The sequence below is a fragment of the Streptopelia decaocto genome, assembly GCF_964273445.1.
Source record: "Streptopelia decaocto genome assembly, chromosome: 10".
In the NCBI taxonomy this organism is placed as follows: Eukaryota; Metazoa; Chordata; class Aves; order Columbiformes; family Columbidae; genus Streptopelia; species Streptopelia decaocto.
This window is the reverse complement of record NC_138665.1, coordinates 12,158,231-12,176,933: the sequence shown is the minus strand read 5'-3', so window position 1 is coordinate 12,176,933 and position 18,703 is coordinate 12,158,231. Positions and strand designations below refer to the sequence as shown.

The 18,703-nt window shown below is 44.9% G+C and overlaps 1 protein-coding gene across 2 annotated transcripts; it reads right to left on the bottom strand.

The window, feature by feature from the left end:
- Positions 1-376: 376 nt before the first annotated feature.
- SLC25A43 (solute carrier family 25 member 43) lies at positions 377-18,408 on the bottom strand. 2 transcript variants are annotated; one of them, XR_014184970.1, is made up of 6 exons: positions 18,058-18,408; positions 14,938-15,179; positions 13,850-14,022; positions 3,761-3,895; positions 2,159-2,665; positions 377-2,019 (listed from the first exon to the last, which is right to left on the bottom strand). XR_014184970.1 is itself a non-coding variant. In XM_082061892.1 (5 exons), exons 1-5 carry the CDS (start codon positions 18,327-18,329, stop codon positions 2,462-2,464), a joined length of 1,026 nt encoding a protein of 341 aa, XP_081918018.1. In that variant the 5' UTR covers positions 18,330-18,408; the 3' UTR covers positions 377-2,461. The 2 variants fall into 2 exon arrangements, 1 of the variants encoding a protein (XP_081918018.1); XM_082061892.1 differs by having other exon boundaries at positions 377-2,665.
- Between the last annotated feature and the right edge of the window lie 295 nt (positions 18,409-18,703).

The following is an 18,703-nucleotide window of genomic DNA, read 5'->3' as shown; positions in this document are numbered from 1 at the left end:
AGTCTGGGTGCCCAGTATCACTGAACCCCACTCGAGACCCGCCCATTACCATCCCCACACCCCGTATGCCATGCTCTGGGGCTCACAGAGCTTATGGTACCATATGGATTCCGTATATCAGCAAGGAGATGCTCAGACAGACCCCACCATGTACCACCTACCACCTTTATTGCGTGATTGCAACCAAATGTCACCTGAATGACAGTTCAGCCACATAAGAGCTGTCTCTGCGATTCAGCCTTGCTCTTAACTGCTTCTTCATGATCTTACACCTTTTTACACACCAGTGACCCACTGCTGAGGCACTTTGTTTCAGTGCTCTCTTACCTTTCGGGGGATTTCTCAACACATGAATGTGATAACGCAAAGTAGAGGCTTGGCTGACAAAAGGTAAGTGATTTATAGGCCGTAGGAGTACATTACAATACAAAGGTGTTATTAGCATATCAGAAACAAGTCAGAGGTACCTTTTTGACTCACTTGATTCTTATCAGGTTTGAAGAGCCAATCAGACATTCATATGCACCCATCACTCAATCTTAAAATCTATTTAGAAATACAGCATTAGTAAAAAACATACCGGTACGCTTGGACAAGGTAAGGGCACTCTTTACAATCCGTTCCTCCCCAATGCACTCACAAGTCACATCGCCTTATTCATACATCTCAAGTAAGTCTCAGTATTATTACCTGCACTGTGCAGATGGGGAAACTGAGGCATGGAGAAACATTTTCACTACAGGTTGATTACAGAGCCATAAGCACTTGCAGTCTCAGTGTGATGCATGAGACACCAGATCTGCTCTCTACCATCTTAATTTTTTTGCTATCAATGCTTGTTTCTTCTCTGAGAAGAAAACCAGTATGAAATACCACTGAGCAGAACTGAGCCCATTAAGAGACATACTGCAAGACCTCAGCTGCAGAGTACATCTTGCTCTTTCTGTAAATCTCTCAGTCACAGACTGTTGCTGCGCCGATCTGCCATCGCCTCATCGCGCCGTGACCTGGCATCACCAAGCAGTTTCTGAGATTGACTCCTTTCCACCCAGCAGGGACATCCACGGTACAAAAACCATACACAAAAAGCTGTGCAAACCAGCAGGCAAACACACTTCTGAGCCCAGGCTGCTGCAGGAGGGCAGGAGCAGAGCTGGCGTGCAGAGGAGCTGCCGTGGTTCATGCGCTGCCGCAGCCCAAGGCTGGTGGGACACGCCGCAGAGGGCACAGCTGCCTCCCCACGTGCACACGGGGTTTAAGGTTTTCTATCAGAAGGCACAAGGATGGGGCTGTTTCACAGCTGTACTCCTACAAAAGGACCGGAGCAACACTGCAGGTCCTCAGGTGTAATACCAAAATTATAATTTATTGTCCAGAAACTCTCTAGACTGGTCAGAGGTGTATCGGTTGCTTTGGCACTGGCAATAACCTTGTCGTCCTGCAGAACGGTTCCCATCTATAGAAACTGTCTGTGGCTCCCGGATCACAGAAGTTAAAGTGGAAAAATCACAGGTTGTGTGCAAGGTGCTATTCTGCTGGCAAGCTCTGAGCAGCACAGTAGGACTGGGTCTATGCAAGGGAACTAAAAAGTAGTTTCACATAAAAACAGAGCTTTGAGAATATCAAAACAACATGACAAGGCTCGTGACTCTGGAATATAACACATTTAAGAACTGCATTTTTCATGAAATACTTCAGTTAGAGAACTTCAGGAAAACTATTTTTCAAAGCCTGAAATAATTCACACATACGCAGTAACAACACAGAAGAAAGGGGGGAACATTTTCTAGTATGTGCTTGGGTTTGCAGGATTGTCGTTCCAGTGTTATCACAGTTCGTTCTGCACAATTCTCTCTTAGCAAAAGCACAGTTGCAGCAGCATATTTTCACCTCTACGCTAAAGAGTCATACAAAATTATTATTCTCAAGTAAGTCTCAAAAACTGAAGAGTAGATTCTGGAGTGTGACTGAACTGAGACTAACTCTGCATCTGCAGAATGCCATGTCCACACAGTATCGCTAAAACAAAAAAAAAAGGATATTTCATTTGAAATTCTTGCATGTTGTATGTTTTCTAGTCTGTTTATATTTTCTTTTGTCTAACTCAGTATCTCAGATTACTTTAAAAAAATTTATACTCTCATCTCAGTTGTCTTACCTTTCTGCAAGTGGTTTAATCTCAAAATGGCTATTCAGTATTGAAAAGCACCTAGAATAACATAATTTCAAGTTCCAATAGTTCAAACTAGTCGCATCTCTCCTCTCCAGTGTATGGTTGCTATTCCCATAGTTCATATCCATTCAGCACATGAGATACTTTTTTGTTTTCACTCCTGGCACTGGTGTCTCAGTACTAAAACCACGCAATCTGCTGAGATGCTGGTACCTGTAGCTCGGTGTGTCTTTCTTGCAAAGTTCCTTAAGAAAGGCATTGTGTACATCTGCAATGGACACTCTGATGTCAGTTTTCAAGAGCTGATTTCCTTGGCTCAAAATTTTCCCTTCGGAAGAGCTTTAATTCTCTCAGTTCTTGTGGCTGTAAACTCTGGTCCACGCCAGGAGTTAGCTTGTAATTTAAAGGAGATTCAATATAACCGTTCCTGTACAGACAGACCCGCTTGCAGAATTCAAAGGTGCTAAACATAACACCAAAGTATGGGACAATCTGATAAAATAAATTAAAAAAAGGCAATATGAGATTAAAAGCAATATTAGGCTCACTAGTAGCATTCTTAGCTTACATGTTTTAAAGAAGGAAACTTCTAGGACTTCAAATCTGATCTGATCTGCTATTAGAGCTGTGCTCTTCTATATACAATTAGAGTCTCACGTCAAACTAGGCTGGCACCTGCAGCATGCTGAAAGTAGACATTTATTATTGGCACGTAACTAGTTGTAAAAATATTCTGAGGAACGAGGTCTGTGCTAGCCTATAGATTACTACAACTTGTTAAATACCCCAGCAAATCCTAAGCAACCTCAGCAAATCCTTGTGGGAAATGTAGGATTAATTCTACATACAGCGGAGTGACTGAACAATTTTCTTCTTCTGCCCCATGCAGAATCCGCAGCTCTGGTGCCATGTGGCTTTATACCAGCCAAGGTAGGGCCAGGCACAGGCGAGCCATCACAATTAATCATGTTGTCACTCAATTACCACTCATTAGCTGACCTGTAGTACTCCATGTAGGTAATCCTCACTGCAGCACTATAAAAATATATTTATGTAAACTAAATTACTTTCTGTTTAAGCTACCGTGCTTTATTTCATTCTTTCAACTCAGCAAGGGCTGTAGTGACCAATACACATGAATTAAATGGCTGGTGGAAAGCATTGCTTTTGGCTTCTGAGGAGGTGGCTTATACAAGCACAATTTTCTTTATAGCTCGGTACAACGTCAAATTACGGGAGCTCAGCAGAGAAGCAGAACATGTTTAGCTGTTTTAAGTGGATCACTTGCTAGCCCCCAGCCATGCCCTGCTCATGTTAGCAGCACTCCTTTCTCTAAGGACATTCAAATGAAATTGAAAGTAGTCACATCTAGAAGCAAAGCTTACATTTGGGGAAATACGACCAAACCAAGCTCCAAAGCTGGTTTATAACCTGCCTGAGGTTCTACGTGTTCTGTCGGGGACTCTGTGATCTATAAATTGCTAGTAAGCACAGAGGCATGTCAGAAGCTTTATAACCCCAACTGTCCAAATGTGTGTCTGGATTACTTCAGGACAGCCTTTGACAGGGATGAAAGCAAAACCTCACCTTGAGCAGGCTGGGTGTGAGCCCACTCCAGAGCCCCAGCACACCTTTGTTCTTCACCGTTTGTCGGAAACAGTCGGCCATGCCAGTGAAATGCACATCAACGGCTCCGTAGTGGGGAAGCCAGGGACTCTGTGCCTGTTCAAGAGAGACCCAGGGGGATTTAGAACAAGCAAAGGAAATCCAAGGTAATGAAAGATAATTATTTTCTCCATTCTGGTACATAAGGAACGCTTAATGCCAGGTTTCAACACACTGATCTGGATTCTTCCGTCAACCCAACAGGTTCAGCTGTTTTGCCTTGAAATACAAACTAAGAATGGAAGGAATTAACTCTCTGATAGGTACAGAAGAGAGAGCAGTAATTTCACACAGCACTTCCTTTTGTGCCATGTCACTACTAGAAATAGATCCCACCCTTGTGAAGGCAAACTGTCGGAACCAGAGCAGCACAGCGCATCAGTCCCACAGGTGGCAGCGCTCGGTCTGGGCAGAGGCATTTCACACCCCTGGAAGCGGAGCAGCTCCGAGAGGGGAGCGTGGGGCTGGCCCAGGTGTCACACCGCCCTCCTGTGACTCTGGCCAAAACAGAAGAGCACGCACACCTGATTCTGGCTGCCGGGGCTGTGTCCACGCTGCAGTGAGAAGGACAAACTGTACTATGGGTTGAGGAGCAACAGCAGAGCAGACACAGAAGAACAGAGACTTTGGCCCAGGCTGTACAAGCCTACCAAGGGCTGCAGGTGAGCAGCTGGTGCCTGTGTTCCCAAACCTTTGCTACGTGGCCAGTTGAATCAGACTGACTGAAGTCAGCTTGGGAGCATCCTGCTGGCCTGCAGCTACACTTCCAACCACAGCACAGACAGCATCTGTTCACACAGACAAAGTGTAGCCAGTCATTTTTAACAGCAGAATCCTTCCTTCATTAATCTCCTACTGCGTTAGCACAGACAGAATAACCTGACCTGGAGTAATCCCATCTTTATCCATCTGTGCACGTGCAGCCATGGGTTCAGTTTGCATCGGCAAACCAGGGTTTCACTCAAACACACAGCAAGAGACACTGCTCGGTCAGGAGTGTGTGGGGACCCCCGGGACCCCAGGAGATGACCTGTGTGTGCAAGTGGATCAACACAGGGCAAAAGTTGGATAAAAATGGCACTCGTACAATTAACTACTTGATGAATATGGATATTGTTATCCCCTCACGGATCTGAAACACCATGTGGTGTAGCACTTGTTCCCTCTTGGCCAGACTAACCTACAGCTTCTCAAGGCTGCTCATAAAGACCTCTCATAAACCAACAAGTGGTGATGACATTTCCCAGATGCCTCAGCTATAGCATTTTAAATACTTGGCAACTTAGATGCTGGAAATGGAAACGGATCAAAACTTATGCTCCAGGCATATAAAAGAAGACACTAATCAGTTTTAATGCTGTTGCATGCCCTTGCATTACTGGCAAATCTACTGGTAAAATTTAGAAGCTAACAAAAAAAAAAAGCCCCAATCATGGCACACACTAACTGCGTAGTCTTCTTTATCTAAAAAAAAAAAAATCACATTGGATTTTTTTCTCATTTTTTTGTGCATCATTGAAATGCATGTGAAATACTTTTGATGGCAGGTAACAGGCAAATCTATAGAGTTTCATTTTGACAGGGCTTTGGGAGGTGATTTTGGGAAAGCAGCTGTCTGCACTGACAAAGAAGGCAGTTGGCTTCCACCACATTCTGATCTGTTATCTTCTGCATCCCTTTTATCATGTCCTGGCTCTTTTACCTCAGACAAGAGTAGGGCTGAGGATTTAATCCATGGTCTTTTACACTTTAAGGGGGGGAGAACTGAAGCATTTGCTTGTCTCTGAGCTTAACAATGTACTTGATTTGTAAGAGAGGGATCACATTTGTGGGGGAGAAAGTATTTCAACCGTTGCAATTGCTCATCCCCTTTGTGTCTACACTGGCCTTGTGAACTCCATGGGGCTACAGCTGTTTCCATAATTCCCAGCTGTGGTCCCAGCTCCCACAGTGTCCTGTTTTAGGCCTCACAGAAGCAGACATCATGGGATTTAACTACTGAGATTTCGCAGTATTACCAGCCCTGCCTTTGCAGGTAGTTCAAGGTAACAGAGCTAGTCTGGTAGCCAAGGGTCATTCACATGTTCACTTACACTCCTTTGCTACAAGGAAGCTCAGCTGTGTGCTTGGCTCTGTTACTTAAGGAGTGTAAAGGTTTAAAAAGCAATAGCTAAATCCAACAGTGCGAAAGAGAGAAATAGCTTTTCAAACCTCAATCCGCCATGCCACCTCTAAGCAGCTTGAATCCCTTCATTTTGACACCACTTGACACTATGGGCTGCTGCACGAAAACCTGTTTGTTTTTCAATACTCCTCCCCCCTGTCACGGCTGCCTCTCGGTGCAGAAGGCTGGGGACACAGCACAGCTCCCCGCACCAGCAGCATGCCAAGGCGTCACTCACAGCAGGAGCAGGGCTAAGTTAATCATTTTTTTACCACTGATGGACAATGGGTTCTCTAAATTAAAGCACAGCACATGCAGAATTGGCTCCATCTGCTCTCTCACAAACACAGTCTTTTAGTATCCGGAGGCCAAGTCTACTAAGGCACTGATGCATCCCCAAAGTTAGCCCTCTGTTTCAATAATCTAAACCCAAGAGAGAGAGACGTATAAAAAAACCCCAAGAACTAAACCTACCTGCACTCACGTTTTTTATATAAACAAAGTATTTAAATCAGGGTGAATCATCATGACAAATCTCAAGTTAATTACTACCTAGGGACTCTTCAGACACCCTTGTCTACATCACAAGGTGACTGCCAGAACAACACAGTCCCATTCTGGGAACTAATCTCACAGCCCCTTATAAGGATTTCCCCTTCAGTGACCTCCCCAGCCCCTCTCCTCCCCCTCAGTTCCTCTGAACACTGAAGGATGGATGTAGCTCATGGTGGCTGCTGAGTGAACTGTGCCCATCTGCAGATCCATCACTTGGACCTTTCCAAAGCTCACAGGAGCCACACGAGGACCAAGCCGAGCCCACCGGGCCGGGCAGCAGCACTCACAGCGGCTGGGCCGCCTGTGCCAGAGCTGGGCGCATCAAAAATTCCCAGTTGCGCTTTAGGACATTTTGGGTTGCAGCTGCCTTGATTTAAACATATCAGAGCCTATTTAGAAATATGTCCCTCTCAATTTATACAATTCCTCCCCTTTTCCTGTTCATAAGTTTGTTGGTACAAAGATTTGCCAGTTATTTGGTTTTTGAATTTGTAGTACTGTTGGCACAGACTATGAAAGATCAACTAAATGTGAATGGGTGCCATAGGTAGCATGCTATCCTGATGGCAGATATAGCAAAATTGCTTGTTATTTAATATTTCAACAGATTCGGGTATCCTACACTTCTGATGAATTAAAAAAAAGGCAGCACAGGAAGGCACTTTAAAACACAGCTCAAGAGCTCATGCTCTTAATCCAGAAGCTAAAATAAGAAGTCTTTGCAGTCTGGGTTAATATGGACACGTGCAGCCGGCAAGCGCAACTGTAGTTCAAAGGAAACTGAAGGATAAATACTGCAGTTTTCATTCAGCTAATGCCACTAGAGTCAAGAGAAATTTCACTCAAGAGAAAGTTGAATGCTTGAGAGATTATTTCATGCCACTCAAATAACTAAGAATTAAAATATAAATATTAACATTGGGAGAAAAAAGCATGCATTCTCTTGGGCTAATCAATCCTTCCTCCTGGAGGACAGCCTTACCCGGCAGTCACTGTCGTTTCTGTGTCGGTGGTTCAGTAATGCTGACCTACCCTGGTTAAAGTCCACCTGAGATGCTCGGGCATGCAGGCAGGTAAATGATGACAAGCTATCAGGTGATTGGCTCCAAGCCGTGACCTCCAGCTCCTGCACTCGAGGAACATGTTGTCCTTTCCTCCGTAACCTGAACTGAGGCCAAACCATCTCACCTTTCTGAGATCAATGGCACCGAGTGAGCAAAACAGCTCACTGCTTGCTCACAAGTCTGACTCTCAGCTTTAAACACATTATTGCCAGGCTTGTTTTACCCTGAGGCTTCAGGGTTTATTGCAAAATCCTTCCTTGGCCACTGAACCTAAGCTTTCCTTGCTTTTAACACCTGTGGTATGAAGAACGTAGAGGTCTTTTTCCTCAAGGCAGTGCAAATCCCTTGCATGACAGCTCTGCCTGGAGGAACCAAGGAGAAAATAAACATTTCACGGGATTTGTGTTTTACAGAGGATAGATTTCCATTGGCCTTATGTGGATGAGGTAAGGAACTACACCAAATCAATCAAAATAAATCAGATATAAAAAAGAGAGCACCCATAAATTTTTAGAAGGCAAAGCCTGTGTTACACCTGGTAGTTTTTTTTCAGGCATTGTTTCAACACTTTACTGGGCCACGTACTTCCAAAGCTGTAGGGCATTATTCTGCAACAGACTCAGAGAAAGTGGTATAAAATATATTTATAGCAACACCCACAAAATGGTAAAGAATGCTGGTAGCTGAAAGCATTTAGACATAGGGGAAAAGAGGAGGAAGGAAGGGATTTTACTAATACTGGAATCTGCTGTCTGTTACCTATTTGCTAATAACCAGAGGAGCCAGGCTGGTCCCAAGCCCAAGTGCCACCCAGGGCATGGGGTGCTGGCTGATGCCTGAACCCCAGCACCAAGAAGGCGCGTATGAGATCACAGGGAAAAGAAGTAAGAAAGGAAGAACTCACACTGCAGCCTCCTCTTCAGCTGAAATATTTTTGAAGTTTTGTCTCTATCTGTGCACTTGTTTTCACAAAACTTGAACTAAGTTAATATCTCTGGAACCTCCGCTCCTCTGTCAAGTTAAGTTGACATGGAACAGCAAGATCAAAAGTCACTGGGGACAAGGGTAGACAGCTAGGAACCATATTAGCCTTACTTCCACCAGGAATCAGACTAAAGTAGTCACAGTGCTCCTTATTTGCTTCCACGCTATGGAATTTGCCACTCTGTGTGATCAAATGGCTCCATCTCTGAATATTTTCAAGGCTCAAGCTCCCATGACGCTGACTATCAAGGGTCTCCCCGCCCTGAGTCTGAGAACACGTATGCTTTCGAGATGTCATGTGAACCACACGACCCAAAAAGCATTTCTTATTTTTAAACTGGGTCGCGACTCAAATAACTTTGATATTCCCAGCTGACAAGAACACAGATCTCACGAAGGGAAGGGACATTGCAGCTTGAGAGCTCTCAGAGGCTGCCACGTGGCACCAGTGGCCGTGTCCGACCACACAGCCCTCTCTGCAGGTCACTCGTGTTTAAGGAACACGGGAGCCCTGTCTCCTCATTTCAGCAGTGAGGAGGTGCTTTTCTAAGAAACATTCATCATTTTCTTTTCCAAAGCTTTGTTTATAACCTAGCCACTGGGCTCTTCCTAGACTGACTTTTACCATGCAAGAAACATAGGGGACTATTTAAAAATAAATCCTTAAATAACAGCACCACTTTTAAAGAAAGATTTCAGTATCTCCTTTAACTGACTTCAGACTAGAAATGTGCCAAACAGGCTACTTCTTAAAGGGAATGACTGCTTAGCTTTCTCCAGCTTACTAAGAACTCATAGCATTTACACCATTTACAACAGCTTTTACATTTGCAGAGCATCTTGTGTTCCAAAGAACAAAAAAAAACCCAAAACCACAAAACAACACAAAGCCCCCAAACACTTTGCAGATTTATAGGCAGCTGAGGCCCAGCTGATTCACTTTTGTCACCTGAAAGAGGCCACTTCTTGGGTGATGGGTGGCAAGAGTCCACCAAGAACAGTCAGCCTCTTGGTTTATGGCAGTGGAGGGAATTCAAAGCCTGGATTTTTAAAACAGAAAGATCACTACTGAATAATGCTGTCCCCAGAGAGGTGTCCTCACAACTTGAGGATTCTGTGCAGTCAACACCAAAAATGTGCTGAATGCTGCAGTATACTACAAGTATGGTTATTCCATAGTACAAGGGTCTGATGGTAAAGCCATCCCCAAGTGTCACTTACTGGTGAAGCAGAGTTTCACACAAGTTTTGGTCACAGAAATTAGAACAAGTTATACCAGAAAAATATGGGGACAAGACTGAGCTTCTGCAAACTGCGCAGTTTGTCCATGTAGGCAGGTGGGAAGTAACCGTGCAGCTGAGGGAGTATCTGTGAAACTTCAGAGTCATCTTTGTGCATCTTGCTTAACAAAGCTACCAAAGGCAGAGGTCAGTTTGGAATGCAGGCTGAGAAGTGCCACCCAGGGGTGTCTGAGCCTGCCTCCGAGGGCCACGCGCACCCAGTGAAGCGCCAAACTTGGGTATTAGGTTTGCGCTGACCATTTGCGTGGTTGTAGATTCTCAATTCTACACACAGCCTGGGACTGGTGTCATTCTAATGATAATAATCTTCTGTATGCCATACAGCAGCTCCAAGTTTGTCTTCCCTAACTGAAACGCCAGAGCTCAGTCCAATATGCACTGATGAAGGTCGTCACAGGCAAAAAGATGATGTGGGGAAGTGGAAACGTACTACCAGTGCTACCCTTAGGCCCAGACTCATTCATAACCAGGTATTTCCCTGCTTAAGGTAAAAAAAAAATAGAAAAAAAAATGTAAAAGTGTTCTTGTAGGCAGGTTTGCAAAAGTAAAAGTGCAGTACCTGAATCTCACTTGGATACTGGATTTAACAAAGAACATGATATTGTGAGGTAAGGAAGGAAAGCCAAGACTAACAGGCAGAAGAATATAAAGATGAGTATGTCTTTGTTCAGAAACTGATACAGCATAAGAGTGAGTCAGGAAAGCATCTCATACAGAACACCCTTTTGAACAACCCTCTCCTTCACTAATCCCCTTCTACAGATGCACAACAAAAGCCATATTTCCATGCTGAAACATGTATACAGTACCTCTTAATTCTCTAACATGCCAATCAGGAGCAAAGTGAAAAAAAGGAGAACAAAGGAATAAAATTAGGATAAGCACAACATAGAGGACTCACATCCAGTAAGACTCACTCATATTAATTAACATTTATTTGAAGAAAAACATTCAAGCGTATTTAGCAAACATAGAATCTTGGTAAAAAAAAAAGCAAACATGATAAAGATAATTCTAATAGCAGAGGGGGAAGAAGCCATGGTTACAGAGCAAATCTGACATCATAAATCATCACTAAAAACACAGAGGTAGGACTGTTCACTGACAGTCAGCTCCTGCTCCCACAGATGTCAGTGACAGAAACTGCTGACGTCAGCAGTGTAGGATTCAGATATGTAAAATGAGAAAGGAGGAAACAAAATTACTACAACTGAGATTAAATATAACACCTTCTCCTTCCTCCCATAAAAGAATTAATTTTCTAGTCTGTGCAAACAATTTGAGCATTGTCTAGATGAGGAGATGGATGGAGCTAACTTGTCCAAGACTGCCGAGCTGTCAAGTGAACACCCGAACTGGATGTTCTGGTCTCAGGCTTGTACTCCAGCTCAGAATCAGAGAAGGCAGCCTTGTGTCCTAGTTCCTCAGTTTTTGAAGTTCCTGAGATTGCCTTACAGTTCCCTGGTTCCCCATCACAAACAGGGTCACTGGAAAAGTCACTGGCAATATGCAACTTCCACCTGCCAGATGGGTGGGACAAAAGAGAAGGGAGAGGATTTGATACCGACCTCTGCAATGTGCTGGGTTCCTCGTCACACACAACACCAGCGTTCACAGCTTCCAAACAAAGCCAGCATTTCCCTACCTGCACTGTAGAGCTCCCACACCAGGTCTGGGGGTAGCTGGAAGCTTTGGTACACCTCAGTTTTTCTTTTTATCAGCTAGAAAGATGAATCGCTCAATGAAGGCTGGTCGGAATATGATGTCTGAGAAAAACTGTCATCAGAAGTATCTGCTCCTGTTTTCTACAGAACGTTGAAATGTCTTGAAGCTCTGTTTCCCCCTTTATTCTTTCCCTTTCTAGGTCCCTTTGCATGACACCTTTTCTAGTGCCGTCTTAGACATTTCTCTGTTCTGATCACCACCCTGCAAACTCAACAGACCAGCAAGTAAGCACAAAGCAGACCTTATCGCCACAAGGCTGGGCTATACCTTGCCGCTTACTGTGAAAAATAAACTTGGATGACTCTACACGAGTTCCAGCGAGCTCTTAGTATCAGCTTGGGTGCATTTTTCAACAGGTCTCTCTTCTGGACAAGCCACTGTGACTTACGTAATTTCCAGTACCAAATTATGGGCTTTCACACCAAGGCAGCTAATTATTTTGAAACACCTTTGCCCTACCCCTGCCTTCAGAATAAACCACTGAATAGCAGGTGTCTCTCTAAGTCTGGAAAATCACTATGCAGTTGTTGCAACGCATCTATGAGAAAAAAAACCTCTCTGTTGTCTAGCCTTTTTCCTGTCTGAAGTGGTTTTAGCATATCCATTTCCTATATATTCCAGAAATATATCCAGTTCCCTTCTTATTCTAGAAGTGCCAATCAGATGTTTTAAGCATCCCTTTGGTGAAAGAGTACAGCCTAGTGGCAGGAAATGAAAGATGGGCCTGTCCCACTTCTCTACTTGCCTGTCAAGACAAAGGTGAGCACAGAACACGGCATCACACCACTTACAACTGGAGGTTATGAGAACTGAACCTTCAGTGACTGATGTGTCAATAGAAAATATTAAAGAAGAAATCCAAGTAAATGCCTTTTTTTCTTTATTCTTTAGTACAACAGTGTTGCTGTGAGCCTAAGGACATACAGAAGAAGACTTGTAGGGAGTAACTGCGTTTCTTAGACCCACTGATACAGCTGGAAAAAACAATCAAGTTTTCATGCTCAGAATCTCTTTTTGACCCAAGACTTTTATGAGGTACCTGATGAAAGGCCTCAGCTTAAAGCTTGGCTTCTGGACATATCAGCTACATAAGCTGCTCTAATAAAAGACATTGCTTCTCCTGCTGAAGTCCCCTGTTATGAGATGGAGAGAGGACAATGAAGGCTTCTGTGCCACTGGATCTAAGCTCTATCTGAAAAAGGGAACCTGGGGATCACGTGAGGGGAATTCACAGTTCCACTGACCTCTTCCTGGCTTGTGACTTACCAACCAGACTGTCAGTTGAGGAGGGGAAGGGGATCTATATAATGATGCCACATCAAGTGACTGCTTTTTTGGTAAGATCACAAAAGCTTTCCCTAAATCTGCAGTCCTACGAGCCAGGCTGAAAGAATAAACTCATTTGCTGCAGCCAGAGAGCCACCAGATAATGACAGCTATTCACTCTCACTCCGCTGATGGAGTTCTAATTAAAAGTAAACATCATAAAAAGAACTATGGAGGCTGTGGGGTGATGTGCTTTTTTATTTGTTTGTTTTTTAGTCATTATTATTAAACTTTGAGGAGCAAGGATCAGCAAGATGATATAAAATGATAAAGTAATTTGATGAAGTAACTTTATACAGTAACTCTCATGCTGCTGATGCTCCAGGAAAGCAGGAGCACCAGCAACTGGGAAGTCACTTATTAAACAGAGCAGTGAGAATAAGAACAAGAACAGTCCTCACCCTTCAAACTTAACACCTGCTGTGCAAGTTTCTTGTGGTTGCCATTAAGTATGCCAGGCTTAAATGGCAGACACACAGGTGATGAAAATGACACGGATCTCATTCACCCTACCTGCCACCAAGTGAACTGAATGCCTGTACTTGACAGAAGGTTTGCCCATTCTGAACTGTGAGAATTTGATGGAATTGCTATGAAAAGGAGAAGAAATAAAGCTAAAGACACAGAGTCTGAGACTATACATATATTCAATAATAGTACTTGAACTCACCTTGAAAGTTTAACAACACACTTGCAATAATAATTTTCAGACTTAAAAAAACGCCAAAACAAACCCGACAAACAAAATAAAAACCAACCAACCTAAACCAAAGCCTCTGTAGCTGTCTGGTAATAGAAACAAAATGACACTCATGATCACCGGGCTGGTCTTGTCTGGAGCTCCTCCAACAAGGGTCTATAACTAAGGACTAGTAACATGAACGTTCTGTACCTGCATCTTCCTCTTGACAGTCTCAAAGGGGAAAGAAAGCGTCTGTGCCACACCAGCTGTGACACAGCCGTTTATGAAGTTCTGGAGAGGAGTGAAATGAACTATGGGTTCTCGCCAGATTTTGTCCAGATTGATGTAAACAAAGAAAGAGCCCGCAGAAAACGGGACCGCACCTAGAAAGCAAACCAGACAGAAGGTTTATATCAACACACTGTACACCAAGAAAGATCAAGATTTTGAAGGTCTTCACTCTTTAGCCACTGGTTTGCCACCAAACACCCATGTTGTAGCAGGTAGACGTACCAATAGGGACATATATTTACATGCTAAAATATGCATGTTGTCAGAATTATTAACTGCTTTAGTCTTATGACAAGTCAGCTCCTTTTCCAGGTGATCTCTTTTGTGACAAGCTCCTTCTCCAGCCCAAGCCAACCCCAGCAGTTGTGCAGAGCTGCCTCTCCAGTCAAGTGGATGACAGATATTTCTGTCCTCTTTTGGTTGTCTCACACTCTCATCAGCTTTATAGTGGGATTATGCATTATTATTATTATTATGCTTTTTTATAATGTCATTTGTGGAAAGGTGGACAGAAAGTTAAACGGCATTTTTAAAAGCTATAGAGAGTAAATAAATTATTAAAAGGTAATTTCAGTTGAAGTGGGAGAATGGTGTATCTTCACTTTTCAAATGAGTCACACATTTCTGCTCATACTGCTTTACTGAACAGGTAGGGGACACTCTCACACCTAGGTAGGAATTAGGAACTCTGTACATACTTATATATATTTTTATAAGAGTTAAGTGGTGGAAATCTTGCATCCAAGCACAACTAGAACATCTACAAAAGAAGGAAAAGGGTATTTTGTTGAACACTTAACCATACATAAAATGCTATGTACTTGGCCATAATTTGAAGCAATAAAACTGCAACAAAGGTAATTAGTATTGTTGAGCCTTGTAAATCTACATACCTTTTACAGAACAAGATTACTATTAGCTTTTGAAATCAAGTGAGCAAACAAACACACTACACAGCTGCAACAGACAATGCACAATGAGGTGATTTTCCCCAATTATTATTTTACCTAATATAGCTGGTGAAACACCACGGTAAAGTGCAAGGAATCCTTCTTGGTGATAAATTTTGTAAAAAGCATGAAGAATTCCTTTGTAAGATGGTTCCAGTCGGTTTTGCACGATGAGCCGTGTTTTAATCACGTCAGTGGGGTGAGTCACGACGGTTGCGACCATGCCAGCCAGGCTGCCTGCCGTGATGGCTCTCCAGTGGGAAATATGACCCAGCTCATCCGTGAAAAGGATAACAAGCCTAAAGTAAACACATAAAAGAGGCATTATTAATGACAGCACAAACAAAACACATGAAAAATTAAGGCAGATCATTCTTGATGTAATTGTTTGTCTGCCCACAAGCCCCTTCAGCAGCAGGAGTTAAAATTTTAACATGTGGTTAATCCAAGACCTTTCTATATGCAACACCACACAGGCATCGGAACCTCTGTGAAACAGAACATGTGAACGGGCAAACGTGAGCAGAGTCAAAAAAATGTGCCTAAGAGCCCAAAGAGATTTTGGGTAAATCTGCTCTGCACAGAAGTGCAGAAACGCAGAAGTTGTAATTAACAACTAAGTCAGGGACTACAATATATAACTCTGCAAAAGTAATTTGCTTTGATTTTAGTGTTACCGAGCTAAGACACTTCCAGTAGCCGAAAGACCTTTCTGAGAGGCAGCTTGCACAGCTCTGCTGGTACCACAGTTCCCGGCACAGACTGAGCTCACGTAGCTTGAGTTGTGGTACCGCGCTGGAGGTCCAGAGCACCAATCCAACAACTAAAAAATCTTCAAAGATACAGACACTAATTGCTCAAACTATTTACTTGTTTGCTTTGCAAGAGACTTCGAAGTAATTTTTTTGACCACCCAATCCTCATTTACAATTCCACTTACAGGATGAAAATTACCATGATTTAAAACATGTCTGCAAGAAATTCTGTGCTCATCAGTTAGAGACATCGGTCTCACCCCCCTCCCTGCCCAAAGTTATAATGTGAGAATACATAAATAACATCATTGCGGACCACTGAGAACAACTGAGCCTTCCTCTGCTGCTTATGTTGGGACAGAAAGGTCCACAGGGATACTGCTCTAGAGAAGACTCACATCCAGGCACTATTATGCTCAGGAGGTTAAGTCTAAATCTGAAATTTTGAATTGAAGCACAGAGTTTTAAAGGCCAACCTACAACTTGTGCATTTGTGATGCACAGCAGGACTTTCCTGTGTGCACAGGACACTCCTACATTGGGGAGAAGTGTCATGGAAGCAGCAAGAAACAAGTAAAAAGACTTGAGAGGAGAATCTTAGCCAGAGGTAAAGAAACTCATCATTATATTTTGGAAGCATCAACTAAACTGCCTAAATAGCAGATTTACATTTAAACTACACGGTATTACCATGTCCAGAACAAATTAATTTTCGAAGATTTACAAGTCAGTGCTTGCTCAGCTGATGTTTCTTCACCAGCGTGCACTTTCTACCGCATGACTGATCTCTGCATCCGCTTGCCTCATGCCCTGCAGACAGCCCAGAGCAGAAAGACCAGCCAGGCAGAAGCAAAAGGGCACAAACTGTTTTTCCCGTGTGTCTTGTATGGTCTCTAAAGCAACACGTCCTGATTTTCCTGTGTGTGTACAAAGGCGTGGGGAGGGTGGTGGCATGTCACCAGGCACTACCCAGGTACCATTTAAAAATGCCAAGGAAAGACAGATTCTGTGCATGGTAAGCACAGTCAGGTCCCCCCGCACCACTCACCGGTCTGGGCTGCCGGCTGGGAGCAGCCCAGGTTACCGGGTCACATTTCTCTTATTTTGTGTTTCTTGCTTTTATATACACCATTCTCCCACTAGAAAATACATTAAAAATTCCCCAAATAACAAATTGAGAAATATGTGTATGCAGCTTTTGTTTAATTTCCTCATAGCTTACTTCCACTGGAGAACACCCTGTGCAAACTAGAGACAAACTATAGCCTTGCAAAGGCTGTTTCAAGCTGAACAATGAAGTTATTTTGCTTAAAATCAACTGGTTTAAACTGGTGCAACACACTGACTCTTCTGTGAACTTTACATTTAAACCACTGCTTCTGCCTTCCCACTGCCATTGCTCCTCCCCTTGTTTGACCAGCATTACAAGCAGAAGGTTGCAACAAAGCCACCCAATTCCAGGGTCGCTCCATCTATCATCACCAAAAAGGCTCAGGCAGAAGTGAGAGGACGACTCTTGCTCAGCCAGATGAATGACAAACCCCAGCCAGCCCCACAGCGGGGTGGACTGGCCAGTGCAGGCTGAGCCCACGCTGCTCCCCACCCAGCAGAGCCCATGGACTGGAATAACCCAGCGCCCAGCTGGGCGGAAATGTCAAGTACACACCGTGCACCCAGCTGACCTTCATCAGAGAAACCCAACCCTCAGAGCGGCAGAACACGCTGGTGCGTGCAAACAGCCAGACGCTCCTGTCCAGGGCTAAGAGATACCAGCACCAAAACAGAATCCTAGGAAGGAGAGCGGGTCGGCAGAGCTCTGCGTTGATCCTGCTGCAGTCCTTCCAGTGTTTACCTAAACTTAACATCTGTGTGTTATCAAAAACAGGATCTTAAAAAAAACGATGTCACATATCAACTTCAACCCTTTTCAAATTTGCACAACAACCGCTGCATGATAGGGTAAAAGATTTGAATCACCAGTTTGCTGTTATTCTGATTCAGATAATATAAATACTTGAAAGCATACAAACAAAACAGACTGGCTGCAAGGAACAGATGTCGCAGTCACATTTGTAGGCAGCACTTCATTTCTAAAGGAATCTGGCTGAGCAGCTCCAACAGACCATCAACCCTTCACCACTTGGTGAACACCTCTGACTTACTAAGCAGTTGCTGGCATACCACCAGGCCCTAAGAGCTGCTATGCGCCTGATAAACTAAATAAATGAAATAGCGAAGTTATTATCCAGGGTGCATGTCTTTGAGCAAAGAGACGCACAACCAGCTACCCGTCCAGCTGAGACAGAGACATTAAAGTGTCCCTGCGGACCGAGCTCTGCGCTTTCCACCCCTCCCGTGCTGTAGCAGACACGCAGGGCAGGAGCAGAGCGCACCTCCCCGCGGCCCCGTCCCGCTCGCTTACCGGCGGGAGGCGGCGAGCTGCAGCGCGCTGTAGGGGAAGAGGCGCAGGCAGGCGGTCAGGTTCCCCTTCCAGAGGGCCCGCACGCCCTCGGCGCGGCACAGGCTGTGCCCGGCGCCGCGCAGCCCCCGCCGGCAGTGCCAGGTGCCCACCTGCGCCAGCACCGTCAGCAGCTCCAGCGGCGCCGTCAGGCTGAGGCTCAGCGCGCCCGCCAGCCCGGCGCAGCACAGCCGCTGCAGGCCGGTCACCCGCCCGTCCCGCCGCCAGGTGGCCATGGCCCGGCCCGGCCCGGCGCGGCGCGGCGACACTGCCGGCGCTCACAGCGGCGCGCCCGGCTCGGCTCGGCCCGGCCCGGCCCGGCCCAGCGGGGCGCGGGCCGCGCGGGGGCGGCTCCGCCCTCTGGGCCGCGGGGCTCCGCCCGCAGGGGGCTGTGCCGGGCCCTGCCCCGCCTTGTCTCCAGGCGGAAGGGAGAACGCGGGCCCGGACTCTGCGCCGCCTCCCGGCGCGTTCCCCGCGCTGCCGAGCGCCCCGGCGCGGGCCCTGCGCGGGCTGTGCCGCGGCAGCCAGAACGGCGGGAACACCAGCGCTTGTGGCCTCGATTCACATTCACGTAGTATTACATTATTTGCATTTATGTAGCATGAAACAA

What these genes read in the sequence shown, in the direction of transcription:
- SLC25A43 (XM_082061892.1), bottom strand. Translation starts at nt 18,329, where the DNA reads ATGGCCACCTGGCGGCGGGACGGGCGGGTGACCGGCCTGCAGCGGCTG. An exon ending in CAGCTCGCCGCCTCCCGCCG is followed by an intron (nt 15,180 to 18,057) that starts GTAAGCGAGCGG and finishes TGTTTACTTTAG; the next exon opens with GCTTGTTATCCTTTTCACGG. An exon ending in TCACACCCAGCCTGCTCAAG is followed by an intron (nt 2,666 to 3,760) that starts GTGAGGTTTTGC and finishes TTATTTTATCAG; the next exon opens with ATTGTCCCATACTTTGGTGT.